Genomic DNA, 18,857 nt, shown 5'->3' with positions numbered 1-18,857 from the left:
CCAAACTCAATATTCTGTCCTCAAAGGCCTCCTGACACACCAGGAGACCCCTTTAAGCTAGAAGGACAGAGGTCCTTTCCAAGTTACCATGGAGTCTTAGAATTTGTGGGCAGAAAGGACCATATGGAGCATGAGCTCTTAGGCCCACATTTTAGCAACGAGAGACAGAAGCCAAAAGCCACACTTCCGTATTTGTGGTCCACTCATCTTTCTAAAAACAGTAGTTCTACGGCATTTACAGCAAGGGCATTAACCTTTAAATTGTGGCCAGCAAAACAAAAGCTAAGGAAAAGTGTTCCTCCTGAGCAGATCTTGTTTAAAGCAAACATACTTTTTTTAGGCCCCGCAGATCATGGAACATTTACCTGTTTGGAGTTTCAACTCAAATGGTGTCCTTCGAGGAATGCTTAAGGATCGAGTCTTCTTGGGGCTCCTGGGTGGCTCAGTCAGTTAAGCGTCTGACTTCAGCTCAGGTCATGATCTCACAGTTTGTGAGTTCAAGCACCACATCGGGCTCTGTGCTGACAGCTCAGAGCCTGGAGCCTGCTCTGGACTTTGTGTCTCCCTTGGTCTCTGCCCCTCCCCTGCTTGCCCCCTGTCTTTCAAAAGTAAATAAATAAATAAACATTAAGAATGGAAAAAAAAAAAAAAGGAAAGCGTCCTCTTTATTTTTTTTTTTTAATTTCTTTTTCAACGTTTTTTATTTATTTTTGGGACAGAGAGAGACAGAGCATGAACGGGGGAGGGGCAGAGAGAGAGGGAGACACAGAATCGGAAACAGGCTCCAGGCTCCGAGCCGTCAGCCCAGAGCCTGACGCGGGGCTCGAACTCACGGACCGCGAGATCGTGACCTGGCTGAAGTCGGACGCTTAACCGACTGCGCCACCCAGGCGCCCCGAAAGCATCCTCTTTAAAGAAAAAGACTACCTACTACCAAGCTGTTCAGGCCAAGGTTTGTTTTTGGTTTCCTCCAAGTAGAAACCTCACCTAGGGGACTCACCCCAAATCTAATCCAGACTCAGGGTTTTAAGTATTCTGGTCTCCACTTCAAATGTTAAGTATACAATTTGAGACTGTAATTCAAGACGGCTTTTTTTTTTAATGTTCATTCATTTTTTCCTGAAAATTTGTTAGTTTTTAAATATAATGTATTGTCAAATTGGCTTACATACAACACCCAGTGCTCATCCCAGCAAATGCCCTCCTCCATGCCCATCACCCACTTTCCCCTCTCCCCCAACCCCCATCAACCCTCAGTTTGTTCTCTGTATTTAAGAGTCTCCGATGGTTTGCCTCCCTCCCTCTCTGTAACTATTTTTTTCCCCTTCCCCTCCCCCATGGTCTTCTGTTAAGCTTCTCAAGATCCACGTACGAGTGAAAAACATGAGATCTGTCAAGATTGCTTCTCAATCCAAAGATGAAATAGGTCTCCTCACTGTACATTAAAGAAATACACAAACTGTTTCACATTTCTATAGTCAAACAGGAAGAATTCACGAAAGGGGTTTTTGGGACAGAAGCCACTGGAATTTACAGAAGCTAAAATTCAATTTCTTCGTGATGGAGATAACTAAAAAGCCTATTTCAGGACAAGTTAAGCAGCAGATACACACTGTGTGGCGGGGCAGGAAGATTATGTGTGGCCGCGGCCCTTCCTCCTAACGGCCTCAGAACAAGAGTAAGAGTGGGCTCTGTTTGTGCCAACACGTATCATTCTTGCTTGACTTTTTTATGCCTTCATAAAATACTGACGGTTTGCCTTAATGAAAATCTAACCTAACACACCACAAGAGTGATTTAAAAGCCAGGAAAGACACATGGAGACAAATGGACTGTAGCTCTAGGCTACACCGCGCGCTTCTCACCACCAACTTCAGACTCCGATCCCGGACGGCAGAATCATGGAGAGTGTCCGTCTCAAACCCGGGCTGAGGCGGGAAGGTACACGCTCTCAGGGGAAGATCGCGGCACTGGGACTCAGAGGGTGGCACGTGAGAAACGAAAGACCTTAAGATGAAGAGTTAATTACTATGTGAAAAAAGGTTTTTGCTTACCCGGCAATGACAACGCCGTCATGGGAATGCACGTCACACAAAACCGCATCGGGAACGTGCTCCAGTTCGCTCACGGCACCTTTGCGATTCTGCATAAGGAGAAGGGGGATGCAGTTGGTCGTACTCTCGGGACACCCCGACGGCAGCACTCCGCGCTCAGCTACGCTCCACGGCCGTGTCTTACCACGGGTATTGTGCTCAAAGTCACCGGGGCGTTCCACAGGACCACGAGGACAGCTAATCTGCTAAGGTATTGGCATTTACGAGTTACCCCACACAAGAAGACCGTGAACCCGGGGGCACGGCCGTGGAAGACGCTGCTCCCGCGCTCAGGGGGGTTACAGGCTAGAAAGGCAAGGTGTGCGCTCCACTAGGCTGGCGGGGGCACGTATCTGAAGAAACACAAAGTCTGTTTCGAAAGCGCAGTTCTGAGGACAGAAGGTATTTAAGGGTGTTTTACGTGCCAACAGCCCTTACGAACACTCAGAGGATACGATGAGAGAGTACACACAGAGACAGAAGTCAGGATGGGGAAAGGAAGAAGACCGCAAGGTCAGAGGTTCGTGGAATTGGTATTTTTTTTTTTTTATTTAAAAAAAATTTTTTTTCAACGTTTATTTTTTTGGGGACAGAGAGAGACAGAGCATGAACGGGGGAGGGGCAGAGAGAGAGGGAGACACAGAATCGGAAACAGGCTCCAGGCTCTGAGCCATCAGCCCAGAGCCTGACGTGGGGCTCGAACTCACGGACCGCGAGATCGTGACCTGGCTGAAGTCGGACGCTTAACCGACTGCGCCACCCAGGCGCCCCTAGAATTGGTATTTTTAAAGGGAACCCTAAAGCCCAGGACACGTGTGGTTCCTGAGACTAGGCGGCAGGTAGCAGATGGGTTTTCCACCGTATGGACTCTGGTGACTTTTGAGTCACTTGTACAAAGATCATCATGCCGGCCACAGGCCAGGCTGTACGGGAGGAGCATTAAACAGTCATCCTCGCCACTACCCTATGAGCGGGCTACCATCAGCCCCCACTTTAGAGAGGGGAAAACGGGGGCATCCGAAGGAAAGCAACTTGCTCTGACACCACCTTTCATGTTTCAATGGAGCTTTCTCTCTAGAATCACAGTAAGAATCCCACCATCACAGTCAGGGCAGGATTCCCCATTTCACATTTCACTTTCGTAGTCCTCACTGTTAACAGGGCTAGGAAAGGGGCTGAGCCATCTGACTCCAGTCCACTAACTCATTTATCAAGTGCTAACCAAACAGATGGCTTTATACTTGCGAAAGACAACTAGACGTTCCAGTCAACTGTATGTGACTTGCAGCGGTGATGGAGGGCCAGATGCCTGGAGGCAGGGCTCCGGACACCTTCACTGCTGCCACCTCCAGCGGATGAGGAGGTACCTGCCTCCCTCTGGGGCTTTCTCCACCACCAAAGAGGAAGCAGAAAACTTAGCGGCTGCGCTCTCTCAGGGTCTGACGGCTCAGAATTCGAGCCGATGTACACAGACCACTGCAGCACCCACGTGCACAAGTCAAAATATCCCTCCTACCCGGAGGGAAAGGCCCCAGTTCAAGCTAACTCACCAGCTCTCCTTCAATTCCAGCCCTTCCTGCCAGGCTCGGGCCCAGCTCGTCTAAGCAGCTCTGTCAAACCCTCACAGCTGCCTCTCACCAACTTCCCTCACGCAGGCCCAGCCAAGCACATGGGCCAGAAGGCTGGGTGGGGAGGGGCCTCCACACGAGGCTATCATCTGGTGAGCACACAGCTGCGGGGCCAGGGTGCTTTTTACTCAGAGGTGTCTTAACAGCCTATGAAAGGACACCTATGCTCGTTCCCCTTGGAAAGGCAGTTCTCAGCCGGGGGCCATTGTGCCCCTGCCCCAAGGGACATCTGACACGCCTGAAGCCATCTGTGGCTGTCACGACGTGGGGTAGGTGGAGGATGCTGTTGGCTCCCACTGGGTAGAGGTTAAGGAAGCTGCTCAACATGCTACCACACACACAGGGCAGCCCCCACCAAAGGAATTGTCTGGCCCCTAATGCGAGGTTGAGAAACACTGCTCCTATTCGCTTGGCTAGAAACTGTGAGTTTACCCAGACCAAGAGCATCGGTCACTAATGAGGTTATGACGTGACCGAGGACGGACCCGCGCACAGGCAACAGGTCACCGTCAGTAATGAGCAAAAGCCTGTGATCTCAAAATCCGTTAGGATCGACCTTTACAGGAGTGGAGGCAGTAGGTGTGGTTCCACCGCCGCCCTACGAGGGCGTCTCCAGCTACCAGGTAGGAAGGAGGGCCGCCACCGCACTGTGGTCTTGTCAGGCCTCGAACAGCTTTACGTAACACCGTTCTTGACAGCGATTTCCTACAGAAACACAGCACCGTGCAAATTCTTAGCTGTGATCTAATATTTCTGTAGAGATTTTGAAGTGATAAATGCTATGGAAGCAAGCCAGTGGGTTATGTGAGGGGAGAGAAGACAGAGCTCAGAGACATTTAACAACCTCCCTCGCAGTCACTGGAAATCGCATTTGCGGCACTGCTTTCGTATTCAGGTGGTGCTTTTGCTTTGTTGATGCGTCAGGGGTCAGGGTCGGTGAAAGTGAAAGGGGACTGCACTGAGCACGAGCCATCAGAGGGGAGGGGGCGGCACCCCAACCTCACCCCTCCTCTCCTAGACAACAGGATGCTCCCCAACAGCACGGTTGCAAAGGGGGGCAGATACCCTAACGGCGAGCAAAACGGGCAACGAACCGCCGGCAGCCGACAGGATGCTCACCGCACTCCTCTTTGCTTTTGGCAGTTAGTTGGCCTCAGGCCGTGATCGGAGGGCCTGCGGGGTTAATCTGGGGCCTGGACTCCCGCGTCCTTGCCGGCTTTTCTTCAGTACAGGTAACGAGATTGGCCACCGCCTACCTTCCAGTTGGTTCTTAACATGTGTTCCTTGGCTCGGCACTCTTGGAAGATGAGCTTCCAGCACGAGTAATCAGAGATGCTGCTCTCGGGAAGGTGCCCTTCCTGCCGGCACAGCCGGTACCAAAGCACTTCGTCTTCGGCAATCACCTTCCACGTCTTGCTCACCTAAAACGGCACAAGTGACACAAATGTCGAATTCTGCAATTAGAGAAGCCCCTCGCCATCCAAAAATCAATCAACACCTTTATTATTACCCCGAGTTTATGGCAGTATAAAACGTCTCATTAACAAAACATTCTGAGGTGGAAAAGAAATACAAGCAAACGTTTCCAGTTTTATTTTTCGAGATTTCCAAACTGTTGTTCTATCATTTCATACCACATGTTAGATGCCTTGGTTAAATTATTATATAACATGTGAGGAAATTATTATATAATATGTAAGGAAAAAATACACAAATACATAAACGGCAAAAAATGTAAACTGCAACTGTACAGTTTTTCAGACCAGAATGTCTTCACTTTCCTTTTACCAATAGGCACTTGTATTTCTTTCCTTTTCTTTCTTTCTTTTCCTTTCTTTTTTTTTTTATATTTCTTCTTATACAAGTGGAGACTGACTGTCTCTGAAATAAAAGGCTGTAAGAAAATCAATATCCATAACTCAACACTTCTGGTCATATGAGAAATTCAAATTTATATTATGTAGAAAAACTTAGACTTTAAGTGGATAGACTAAAAAAAAATTTTTACACAAAACTCAAGCTGTTCACCAGGACCATAACGTCTGATAGAGAGAAATTAATGTTCTGTCTGGACTGAATTTCAAATCCCAACAGTATCCAGAGGAAATGGCCATTTTTGCTATTAGTATTCTGTTCTCCAAACCTAACTCAGGGGACAAAGCAGTTACTTCTTCACAGGATACCGTACAAAGTTGTACAAAAGGTGGACTCTGTTGGCAAGATGAGAGAATGATCCAGCAAATCAACATGATCTTGAGTCTGTGGGGTCAAGTGTTTAACACTTGCCGCCCATCTAAAGGTTGAGACTCATTTCTAATAAAGTGAAGGTCATGGCCACTGGTTTACAGTAACCTGTGCTCCTGAACACTCCCTTGGGGCCACTTCAAGACGTAGAATACACAGACAGAAGAGAGAACACAAGACAAAGTAGGCGAGAGTGCGCACAGCATGTGTCTCATTAGGATTCCTCGTTTGAAGAAGTACCAACAGGTAGTTCACTTTTAGGATGGCAGAATAAAGAACTCCAAAAATCTGCTCCTACATTCAAGCAACAAGAATACTGCCAAAAGTTGTCAAAATCAACTTTTTCAGAACTCTGGAAATTAACTAAAGACTTTCAACATTCCGAGGAGCATTTATTCAAGAAAAATGTTTTCATCTTGGTAAGGGCAACTACCTCCATGTTGTTTTAACTTGCACTAATCCCATCCTCCTCTTCCAGCACCACAGGTAGCTCCACGGTAACCTTGAAAAACAACAGCCTCGGAACTATGGTAGCTGTGAAAACCAGCGGCCTGGAAGACACCGAAGGGGCCAGATGGCTTCACAGGTGCCCAAAATGCCATCCCCAGGGAATGGTCACCATTTGACCTGTGAGACAGCCTGCTGGAAAGCTCTCTTCTGGAGGCTTGTCTTTATCTGACCTGACTCAAAGCTTCCTCTGCCTTATCTCCAGTGCATTTGTCCCAAACAGTAAGGGAGAACTGTTTAAGGCTGTGGCTGCCTGAGGTACCATTACCACCCTGGGGCTACAAAGAGTTGACCTAAAACTTAAAAGGGAAACCTGGGGAATGGGATGTCCCTAAGGGGCTTTGAAAGGCTCCCACAGATTTCTGGGACTCAGTGTCAAGCACCTATATAGGACTGTGTGTGCGCCCAGAAAAGGGATCAGAAGGCCCTGATCTCTCACTCTGGCTAAACTTGAAGCTTTGCACAGCATGATGTGAAGGCTAAAACAGAGTTGTGAACCACTGGCACAATGAAAGCATACCCCAACATACAGAAAGCAACTCAGCAAAAGATGGGAGATTCATTGCTTCAACATATTTAAGGAAACCTCTGTCCAATCACTAACCACTCAGCTAAATGAGCAGAGATTTCAGTGGTCACACATGACAAAAAATACAAACCAGAGTATTAGTCCAGAAAAGTCACTAAAAAATAGCAGCAATAACAAACAGCAAAAACTAACTCTCCAGAAGAGAGTGAATCACATTTTAAAGGAGTTGTCACGTTTTAAAAGTCAATTTTTTAAACACAAAATGTAAAGACACATGCAAAGAAACAGTAAAGAATGAACCATATGTGGAAAGAAAAAGCAGCCTGAGCAAGTCCAGACTTTGGACTTATTAAACTAAGACTTTAAGTCAGCTATTATAAATATGTTCAAAACACTAAAGGAAAGCATGTCGAGAAAAATAAAAGTTATAAGCACAATGTTTCACCAAGTAGAAAACAGTGATAAAGAAACTTTAAAAAAACACAAGTTTTAAAGTCAAAAAGTACATGGGGCGCCTGGGTGGCGCAGTCGGTTAAGCGTCCGACTTCAGCCAGGTCACGATCTCGCGGTCCGTGAGTTCGAGCCCCGCGTCGGGCTCTGGGCCGATGGCTCGGAGCCTGGAGCCTGTTTCCAATTCTGTGTCTCCTTCTCTCTCTGCCCCTCCCCCGTTCATGCTCTGTCTCTCTCTGTCCCAAAAAAATAAATAAAAACCGTTGGAAAAAAAATTAAAAAAAAAAAAATAAATAAAGTCAAAAAGTACAGTAACTGAATAAAAAATTCAATAGAGGGGCTCAACGGATTTGAGCTAACAGAATAATCAGCAAACTCAAGGTCAATTAAGATTATCCAGTCTAGGGGCGTCTGGGTGGCTTAGTTGGTTGGATGTCCAACTTCGGCTCAGATCATGATCTCGTGGTTCAGGAGTTCAAGCCCCGCATTGGACTCTCTGCTGTCGGTGGGGAGCCTGCTTCGGTTCCTCTGCCCCCCCTCTCTCTCTGCCCCTCGTCAGCTCATTCTGTCTCTCTCCCTCCCCCTCTCCCCCCCCCCCTTTTGGCATAAATAAACTTAAAAAAAAAAGATTATCCAGTCTAAGGGAAAAAAAAAAAGGACAAAAGAACCCCGCTTCCCAAAATTAACAGAACCTCAGAGACCTGCTGGATACCATCCAAGTGGATCAACAAAGGCATTATCGGAGTCCTATAAGGGAAGGAGAAAGGGGTAGAAGGAACATCTGAAGAAATAATGGCTAGAAACTTTCCAAACATGATGAAAAACATTGATCCACACACTAAAGCAGCTCACTGAATTCCATGAAGGATAAACTCAAAGAGATTCACACCTAGACACATCATAGTCAAATTGTTGAAAACTGAAAAGCAACAAAAGAAAAAGACACATTGTGTGTTCTTCTCATTAAAAATTAGGGAGGTCATGGGCGCCTGGGTGGCGCAGTCGGTTAAGCGTCCGACTTCAGCCAGGTCACGATCTCGCGGTCTGTGAGTTCGAGCCCCGTCAGGCTCTGGGCTGATGGCTCAGAGCCTGGAGCCTGTTTCCGATTCTGTGTCTCCCTCTCTCTCTGCCCCTCCCCCGTTCATGCTCTGTCTCTCTCTGTCCCAAGAAAAATAAATAAACGTTGAAAAAAAAAAATTAAAAAAAAAAAATTAGGGAGGTCAGAAAGCAGTCGGCTGGCATATTCAAAGTGCTAAAGGAAGAGACTGCCAACCAGTAACTGCATCTAGCGAAACTACCCCCCAAAATAAGAGAGAAATTATTCCAAGATAAATAAAAATAAGATAATTCATCACTAGTAGACTTGTCCTACAAGAAACACCAAGGGAGTCCTTTGGGCTAAAATACAAGGACACCAGACAGGAACTCAACCCACATAAATAAAGAAAGTAAACCAGTAAAGGTCATTACAAGGGTAAATATAAAAGACAGTATAAATACAGTTTTGCTTGCAATGCTTTTCTTTTATCTAATTAAAAAGATAACTGCCTAAAGCAAAACAATAAAGACATAATTTGTATGAAATAATAAAGAAGGGAGAAGGAATGAAGTTATATTGTAGCAGTTTTGCTATACTATTGAAAGTAAGTTGGCATTAATACAAACTAGATTGTTTTAAGACGTCAGTTGTAATCCCTGGGCAATCATTAAGAAAAAAAACTTTAAAAAGAGTAGCAAAAGATAAAAGGAATTAAAATAGTACGCTAGAAAAAGGTCTACTTAAACACAAAAGGAGGCAGTAATGAAAAGAAAGAGGAACTAAAATGACATAAGACATACAGAAAACAAATAGCAAAATGGCAGATATAAATGCTTCCTTATCAATAATTATATTAAATGGAAATGGACTAAGCACTCCAAGCAAAAGACAGAGATTGGTGGTATAAATAAACATGACCTAAGGATATGCTGACTACAAGATAACTACATACTTTTTTTTTTTTTTTAAAGTAGGCTTCACTCCCAGTGTGGGGGCTTGAACTCACAGCCCTGAGATCAAGACCTGAGCTGAGATCAAGAGTCGGACACTTAACTGACTGAGCTGCCCAGATGTCCCCATACATTTTTTTTTAACTAAACTCTGCACCCAACGTGGGGCTCAAACTCACAACCCCGAGATCAAGAGTCACATGCTCTACAACAGACACAACCAGGTGCCCTGAGACACACACACTTTAGATCCATACACACAAACAGTAAAAGGATAGAAAAAGGTATAACTTGTAAGCAGTACCTGAAAGAGAGCTAGAGTGCATATACCAATACCACTTAAAATAATTTTTAAGACAAAAATGATTACTAGAGACAAAAGATATTTTTATAATGAGGGTCAATCCATCACAAAAACCTAACAATTGTAAACATATATTCCTAACAACAAAGCCCCCAACACAAGCAAAAAAATGAAAAAACTGAAGAAACGGATAATCGGACTCCAATACCCACTTTCGATAAAAGATAGAATAAGTAGAATATCTATCAACAAGAAAATAGAAGAACCCAACACTATAAACCAACTAGACATAAGAGACATCCATGGGACACTCTACTCAACAACAATTTGAGCATTATTCTCAAGTGCAATGGAACACTCTACAGGATAGACCATATACTAGGCTATAAAACAAATCTCAATAAATTCAAAAGAACCAAAATTATACAAAGTATGTTCTCTAACCACAGTGGAGTGAAAATCAGAAATTGATAAAAGGAGGAAATATGGGAAATTCACAAATGTGTGAAAATTAAACAACACACTAACAAATGTTAACATGCTAAACAACCAATGTGTCAAAGAAGAAACTGCAGAAGAAACTAGAAAATACTCTGCAGTGAGTGAAAATAATAGAACGTTCAAAACTTATGAGGCACAGTGAAGGCAGTGCTTAGAGAAAAATTTATAGCTATAAATTCCCATATTTTAAAAAATCTAAAATCTATAACCTAGCCTTCCAGAGGCTAGGTTAGAGAAAAAGAAAACTAAACCCAAGAAGAAAATAAAAATTACAACAGAAACGGGGCGCCTGGGTGGCTCAGTTCGTTGAGCATCCGACTTCAGCTCCGAGCATGATCTCATGGTTCAGGAGTTTGAGCCCCACATCGGGCTCGCTGCTGTCAGCACAAAACCTGCTTTGGATCCTCTGCTCTGTCCCCTTCTCTCTCTGCCCCTCCCGGCTTGTGCTCACTCTCTCAAAAATAAACGTTAAAAAAAATTTACACACACACAAATTACAACAGAAATAAGTGAAACAAAAAGAAAATGAAGTAAGTAAAAACTGGTTACTTGCAAAGATCACCAAAATTTACAAACCTTTAGCTAGATTGACCAAATGGGGGTGTGGGTGTGGAGAAGGCTCAAATTCCTAAACCTAAGGAGAGGGGCCATCACTATCGACAACCACAAAAACAAAAAGCATTACAAAGGGACACTATGAACAATTTATATGCCAAAACTAAGTGATTATAGGCAAATGCTTAGAAAAAGACATGAAGTACTGAAGTTAACTCGAGAGGATGGAAAATCTGCATAGACTTACAAGAGATTACATTAGTGATTAAAACAACAACAACTTAGCACAAAGTCCAAGCCTAGATGACATCACTGGTAAATTCTAAATGTTTGAAAAGAATTTTAAAAATGGTTAAAACTAAGTTAAAAGAAATTTTAAAAGAATTAACTCTTACCAAATGTTTTAAAAGATTAATGAATTAACCAATCATTCACAAATTCTTCCAAAAACAAAAGAGGAGGGAACACTTCCCAACACCTTCTACGAGGCTAGTATTTCTCTGATATCCAAACCAGACAAAGACCTCACAAGAAAACTACAAACCAATAACTCCTGATGTGATGAACATACGTAAAAATCTTCAACAAAACCCCAGCAAACTGAATCCAGCTATGTACAACAAGGGTAGTACGTCATAAGCCTGTGCGATTTGTCTCAGGGATGCAGAGTCAGTTTAACACACAAATATCAAGGTGATATCCTGGTACTAGGGTCAAGGACAAACACCACATGCAGTTCTCAGATTAACAAACACTTTAAAATTAAAGGGAGTTCATTATATTCAAAATAAATCTGTACTATACAAAAGAGTTCCTTTACATAATGATGTCCCTAAAGAGCCTTAAAGTGATAGGGATGTAAATACAAATTTGATCAACTTTTTAGGAAGGCCTTCAAGGTCACCTGTATTATCCAAGGAGCAGCGAGATATAATAGAAAACCAGTTACACCTGGGGTGAAAAAAACCCCAAACCTCAGATTCTTGTGTCCAGTCTTTCACTAACTAGCTGCGGGACTGTGACAAGGTCACTAGGCTTTTCCGCACCGCTTTCCTCCTCAGTGGTGGGGAGGAATCCGACACCTTAAAATGTCTCTTACAACACTAAACTATGACCTTGGGGCCTTGGTTTTCTCATCCTCCGAATGTGACCCACCATATGCCACCACCCACAGAGCTGTTGTGCATCTCAAAGGGTTCAAGTGTTGTGCAAGTGTAATTCTTTACACACAGGTCACACACTACGTAGGTCACCACCGATAACACTACAGGATACAGCTCCTTATTGTAAACTTACGCTGCTCCAATTACTTTAAAGAAGCCATTAGCTTTTTATTTTTACAAATAACTTTTATTAAATCTAAATTTTTTTTTTAACGTTTATTTATTTTTGAGACAGAGAGAGACAGAGCATGAACGGGGGAGGGTCAGAGAGAGAGGGAGACACAGAATCTGAAACAGGCTCCAGGCTCTGAGCTGTCAGCACAGAGCCCGACGCGGGGCTCGAACTCACGAACCGCAAGATCATGACCTGAGCTGAAGTCGGCTGCTCAACCGACTGAGCCACCCAGGCGCCCCAACTTTTATTAAATCTATAGTGGGGTGCTACTTGCTCCACGGCGGCAGAAAGAGGTTAGAACTTAGAAGTAAAAGTTAGTCTGAGGGGCGCCTGGGTGGCTCAGTCAGTTAATTAAGTGTCTGACTTCGGCTCAGGTCATAATCTCACAGTTCATGAGTTCGAGCCCCACGTCAGGTTCTGTTCCAACAGCTCAGAGCCTGGGGCCTGCTTCAGATTTTGTGTGTGTGTGTGTGTGTGTGTGTGTGTGTGTGTGTGTGTGTGTGTGTGTCTGCCCCTCCCCCACTCACACTGTCTCTGTTTCTCAAAAGACAGACATTAAAAAAATAATTTAAAAAAATCAGTAAAAGTTAGTCAGAATCCAAGAACTCGGGTTGTTTCAGTGTCAAAATTTCTGATTTTCCATCTCGAGCAGACTATATTAAAAACATTCCTTAGAACACCTTATTCAACTGAAAGTGCACTAAAAGTGTCAAAGTGACACTGACCCACAGAACATTCTTGTGATGGCACACTGAAATTCTGGCTTCCTTGATTACATTTTTGCTGTGTATGCGGGCATGTAAGCTCTAGGTGTGACAAACAATCATGTCACCTAGGTCACCTTCCCTTTAGGCACGGGCACTCTGCGTGGAAGGCACAGCATCAGAAATTAGACCAGGTGGCACAAAGTACTACGAGGCTCCAATCACTTGTCTGAACCGAAGTGCCACACCATGATGCTGCAGGGGTCACACTGGCTCCAGTGTTCGATTGTTTAGAAACTGAAGAAGAGAGGTCCCGGAGACCAACCGGGGCAACTCCCCACCCCAGGAAGGGCTCCTCCTGGCAGCCCTGGTTGGGGAGAGGCTTCTGCAGAGAGCTGACCCTCACATCGGGCTGATCGACCGCAAAGCAGTCTGGCTATTAGGAAGTACTTCCTCCCTTTCCTTAGTAAAGGGATTCCACCCATGGCCCTAATTTTGTCTTTCTGAAGAAATCTCTATTCCTTCTTCCACTGATAGTTCTTCAAAAGGCTGAAGATACCATCATGATTCCCCTTAGTCATCTTGTAGGTCTAACTATCGCCCATTTCTTCAACTAACTGCCCTAGGACTAGACTGGTTTGTGTACCCATGATCTCTGAACGTACCCTAGTATTTATGCATATACAGTAACCCCCTTCACATGTGGTACTCAGGATGGAACACTATCCCAAATGTGGGCTGTCAAGTGCCACAAACAGGAAGATTTTGTCAGACGCTAATTTGCTGCTTCACTTGTAAATACACCATCGTGGCTACTAAACTCGCAGTGCACCAAACCTTCTGGAGTCTGTTTAGTTAACTAAACATTTAAAGCAAACAACAACAAAAATACTACAAACACCTGTGGACTCACCATCCCACTTAAGATACTGATAAGTTTACGGGGCGCCTGGGTGGCTCAGTCGGTTAAGCGGCCGACTTCGGCTCAGGTCATGATCTCGCGGTCTGTGGGTTCGAGCCCCGCGTCAGGCTCTGTGCTGACAGCTCAGAACCTGGAGCCTGTTTCAGATTCTGTGTCTCCCTCTCTCTGACCCTCCCCTGTTCATGCTCTCTCTCTGTCTCAAAAATAAATAAACGTTAAAAAAAAATTTATAAAAAAATAAAAAAAAAAAAGATACTGATAAGTTTAAAGTCCCATGGGGCACTTGGGTGGCTCAGTCAGTTGAGCGTCCGACTTCGGCTCAGGTCATGATCTCACAGCTCGCGAGTTCGAGCCCCGGGTTGGGCTCTGTGCTGATAGCTCAGAGCCTGGAGCTGCTTCGGCTTCTGTGTCTCCCTCTCTCTCTGCCCCTAACCCACTCGCATTCTGTCTCTGTCTCTCTCAAAAATAAATAAACATTAAAAATTTTTTTTAAATAAATAAAATAATAAATAAATAAATAAATAAATAAATAAATAAATAAATAAAAATAATAAAGTCCTGTACATTTCTGATGCACATACTCTCCCCTGCCTCAAGGGTAATCTGAATTTGGTGTTCATCATTCTTCAGAGTTTTTTGTTTTTTTTAAACACAAACGGCAATTAAAGTCCCTACCTCTTACTTTCACTGTTTTTTTAATATAATTTTAAAACCCGTTTTAAACCCCAGCTCACTGTACCCACCCCCTTCCCAGCATTTTAGCGCATCTCTGAATCCCAATTCTGTCATCTGTTGCATTAGTTACTTCTCCCATACACACTCTTCTGCAAAATATGGTCTGCGGGCCTTTGTGTCTTATTTACAGAAAAAAAAAGTTAACCAGGATGGGGCTGAGGACAGAGCCCGTGGCAAACCACTATAGCCCTCCCCCCGACCAAGGCTGACATGGGTCCATTAAGCAGCCCACCCCAGGCCTGGCCACAGCATCAGTTACAAATCCACTTACCCACACTGTCAGCCCACCCTTCTCCACCTTAGCCAGGAGGGCATCAGGGAAACCAACCCTCACCTGATCACAAGTGGTCAGGCCATAAAGAATGGGAGAGCGACTCTGTAACACCGAAGCTCCAGTTCTGACGAGACAGAACACCACGGTTTTATTTTGGGCGTGTTTGGTCCACAGCTGAGCCTGCCCCTGCCACGAGCGGTGTCTGTCCATCTGTCTGTGCCAGAGTTGAGTCTGCGCACCGGGCAATCACGAAGAGCAGAGAGGGACGGACCAACGTGAGCTGTGAGGGAGCCAAGCCACAACTCAAATGGTTCCAGAGCAGAATCACCTCCCTACCAGACCTCTAGAATTCGGGGTTAAATAAAGTAGAAGATCAGGGCTAACAGCCAGCAACCCTAATGGGTCCTCAAAGGCGGCAAGTGCTAACTAAACACAGGGCAGCTCCCCTCTGATCTGGGGATACGTGAGCCTTTTCGGTAAAAATTATAAAATGTAAAATGTTGTAAAAACTATGAAATGTAACTGGACAAAAGACTCAGAGTAGCTGAGACAGAATATAAACGGTAGGCATTATTGCACAGACTGGCACTTTCCAAAGCATGTTCAGTAAAACAACAGCTCCTCAGGGGGGTTAATAATGTTACTTTTAAAAAGGATTTCATGGTCGGGGTGCCTGGGTGGCTCAATCGGTTGAGCGTCCGACTTCGGCTCAGGTCTGTGGGTTCGAGCCCCGCGCCGGGCTCTGTGCCGACAGCTGGGAGCCTGGAGCTACTTCGGGCTCTGTGTCTCCCTTTCTCTCTGCCCCTTCCTCAGTCATTCTCTCTCTGTCTCTCTCTCAAAAATAAACATTAAAAATTTTTTTTCAAAGGATCCCATGGTCAGAGGAGTTTGGGGAACACTGGTTTAAACAAAACTAAGCAGGGCTATTCGCTGAAGAACTTCTGAGAGCTTTTAACCAACTGACACGTGCTGGAGCTCTCTCAGAAGGATGGGATACGCTGCGTTCCTCAAACTTACTTGGCTCCTGAACGCTTCCTGCAAGAACAGTCTGAAAGCTTCAGTGCTCTGCAGAGGACACTGGAGAGAACACCAATATGGGTTACTGGTGACCTGATTAAGGTCTGTGCTGGCCACAAGGAGCAGCAATTCTCCACCTGCCAGCTCCATCTGCCAAACAGACCCCCTTTGCAGGACACTCCTCCCCTGTGGTGGGGAAGCTACAGGGAAAGGTTTTGGTCTCTGCCTTTACAGTCAGGTTGGATCCCAAGCCTGGACCAAGTGTGGGACAATGTTTTTAACTCTCTAGTGCAAATATTAGCCACAGGACATTTTGTTCTTTGTTGTTATTTTATTTTTTTAATTTTTTTTAACATTTATTTATTTTTGAGACAGAGAGAGACAGAGTGCAAGTGGGGGAGGGGCAGAGAGAGAGGGAGACACAGAATCGGAAACAGGCTCCAGGCTCTGAGCTGTCAGCACAGAGACCGACGCGGGGCTCGAACTCACAGACCGTGAGATCGTGACCTGAGCCGAAGTCGGACGCTTAACCGACTGAGCCACCCAGGCGCCCCTGTCGTTATTTTAACTAGATGGAGCCACTGAATCAGCGGCAGCGTTTGTAGAAAACCCAAATCCGATGCTCAGTGATTACAAACTAGAAGATACCAGTTAAAATAAACATTCTGGAATAGTTTTCATGAGATCTACTACACCATACAGTTCTCAGCCACTTTAAAATGGAGGAACTTTTTTCTCAGTGAGACTTTCAAGAAGTCCCCCATACATGAGACCTTAAAAGCACCGGAAGCAGAAAACAGGTTTTTCTCTCCCCTTCAAAGAAAATGCCAAGTCACTTTAAACAACTGACCTGAAATGTGTATAACAGGGTTTTGGGATGAAAAACGGAGAACAAAAAGTTGATGTTTCGGTACATCACTCCCACTACTAGCCCCTAGATCACAGGGCTTATTCTATGGAAAGTAATATTCAGGATCAAGTTTAAATCCTGGATAACCAACAATAATCTCTTTGAGGGATTTACAAAAACTAGAGGCGAGAGTTCCTTCCAAAAAGGGATCAGGACTATACCTACAGTTAGGTATTAAACACAGAAACGTGCCAACAATTTCTTTGGCAAACTGTAAAGGGAGGGTGCTTTTTCTCTCTTCTTTTAAAGGAGCACAAAAATGACAGGTTTTGAGAATTTCTTTTAATCCTGAAAGGAAAAACAAAACAAAATAATAAGACCTAAACTTTCACAATTTTAAAGATTCTCACCAAAAAGAAAGCTAATAGTTTAAATTTCTTACATTAAATTAAATCTTGCAAGTTTATAAGCCTGAATTTTCCAAATTCTAATTTCATTAGAAATTTTCCAATTTCTAATGGTCTTTAATACACTAGGACTGGAATGGCTCTGCCCAGTAAAAGCCCCACTGAGTGAGCCTCAGCTGTGAGAATTTGCTAATAAAAGTGTCTCCAGCATTTTGCTTTATAGCACCACTGTGAATTACAGCATCAAAAAAAAAAAGAAAGAAAAAAAGAAAGAAAGCCCTTGGCTCCAAAACTAGCTTTATTAACTCTGCCTGGATTAGGGTTACCAGTGAGGCCCATGACAAGGGGAAAAGCATCATTGTTCTAGTCGCATGTTCACGAATCCAGTCTATTTGGGGAAGATATACCTTGCACAGACAGTTCTACATACACTCATTCTCTCAATTTCCTTATCTCCTTTTTCCCCATTCACTCTCAAACCTGCTCACCCTAGCCCCAGATTCACCCCGTGTGCACCATGCCACGGATTCTGGTCAAGGTTGCCAGTGACCTCCAAGGTGCTCAATCCAATGGCTACTTCTCAGTCATCCTCTTGCTTGACTAACAGTTGCACTTAACCCTCTGATCGCCGTCTCCTTCTCGAAAAGGTTATCCCTTGGTTCCAGGGGACCGTGTGCTCTGGGTTCCTCCCCACGTCACAGGGACTGCCTTCTCCAATGCCTCATCTTGGCCTCTCACCACTGTGGCGTGACAGGGCTCAATCCCTGAATCCCCCACCCCCTTCGCTCACTTCCCTGATGACCTCGTCCAGTTTCCTGGACTTAAATGCCAATGATGCGCTCACGGCTCCCCAGTTCCTATCTCCCTCCAGCCTCACATCTCACTACTGATCTTCCCCCAAAACTTGGTCATCTCACGGTCTCCCCCTGGTCAGTAACCACAATCTCGTCCGTGCGGTTGTTTAGGCCAAATAAACAACTCCTCTTTCTCTCCCCCTTCCATTGCCATTGGCAGTCCCGACTTTGCCCACATCTACTGGTACCACGCGCTCCAAGCCACCATCTTCTCTCATCTGGGTTATTCGAGTAGCTCACTCACGGGTCTCCCTACTGCATCCTTGTCCCCCTTCAAGTCCGGTCTCCACACAGCAACCGAGATGATCCCGCTCAGAAGGGAAGTCAGACCTTGTAACTACTCTGCTCAAAGCACTCGAATGGCTTCCCGCCTCATTCCGAATAAACGTTCAAGTTACTTTGACGGATTTAAGTGCCTTTCACATTTTGACTATTTCTTCTTCCCTTATCCCCATCTGCTCATTATACCTTCACCCCTATTAGTTTCCTGTCGGTGCTCTAACAAATTACCACAAACCTAGTATCTAAAAACAATACAAATTTATTCTGTTTGGTTCTGGAGGCCAGAAGTCCAAAATCAAAGTGTAGGAGGCAAGGCTCCATTTCTTCTGGAGGCTTCGGGGGAAATATCTGTTTCCTTCTTTCCACCTTCTATTCCTCAGCTTTGTAGTCTGTTCCTCCATTTTCAGAGCCAACAACACACCATTTTCTCTTCTCTCTGACCTCCAGCCTCCCTCCTGGAGGGAGCCCACCTAGATCATCCAAGATAACCATCCCATCCCAAGATCCTTAACCTCCTCACATCTGCAAAGGCCCGTTACCAGATGAGGTAACATATTCATAGGTTCTGAGGATTAGGAAGGGGACATCTCGGGGAAGGGGCATTATTCTACCACCTCCTCCCGGCTCTGACCTTCCTGCCGTTCCTCTACCCTAACAGGTGTGCGCCACCCCAA

At 44.8% G+C, this 18,857-nt stretch overlaps 1 protein-coding gene across 1 annotated transcript in view; it reads right to left on the bottom strand.

Annotated features, from left to right (window-relative positions):
• Positions 1-18,857, bottom strand: part of FBXW8 (F-box and WD repeat domain containing 8) — a 122,077-nt gene that overhangs the window by 83,549 nt on the left and 19,671 nt on the right. Inside the window, exons 3-4 of the mRNA XM_047088004.1 lie at positions 4,978-5,142; positions 2,055-2,143 (exon numbers count right to left, since the gene is read on the bottom strand). Of these exons, the coding sequence (XP_046943960.1) occupies positions 2,055-2,143; positions 4,978-5,142 (254 nt within the window). The remainder of the gene's footprint in view (positions 1-2,054; positions 2,144-4,977; positions 5,143-18,857) is intronic.

Source organism: Lynx rufus, unplaced genomic scaffold (assembly GCF_022079265.1).
Source record: "Lynx rufus isolate CCGP_SWC_20201006 ecotype Redwood Valley unplaced genomic scaffold, mLynRuf1.p SCAF_24, whole genome shotgun sequence".
NCBI classification, from domain to species: domain Eukaryota; kingdom Metazoa; phylum Chordata; class Mammalia; order Carnivora; family Felidae; genus Lynx; species Lynx rufus.
The sequence above is the reverse complement of the archived record's forward strand: the minus strand, read 5'-3'. Positions and strand labels throughout refer to the sequence as shown.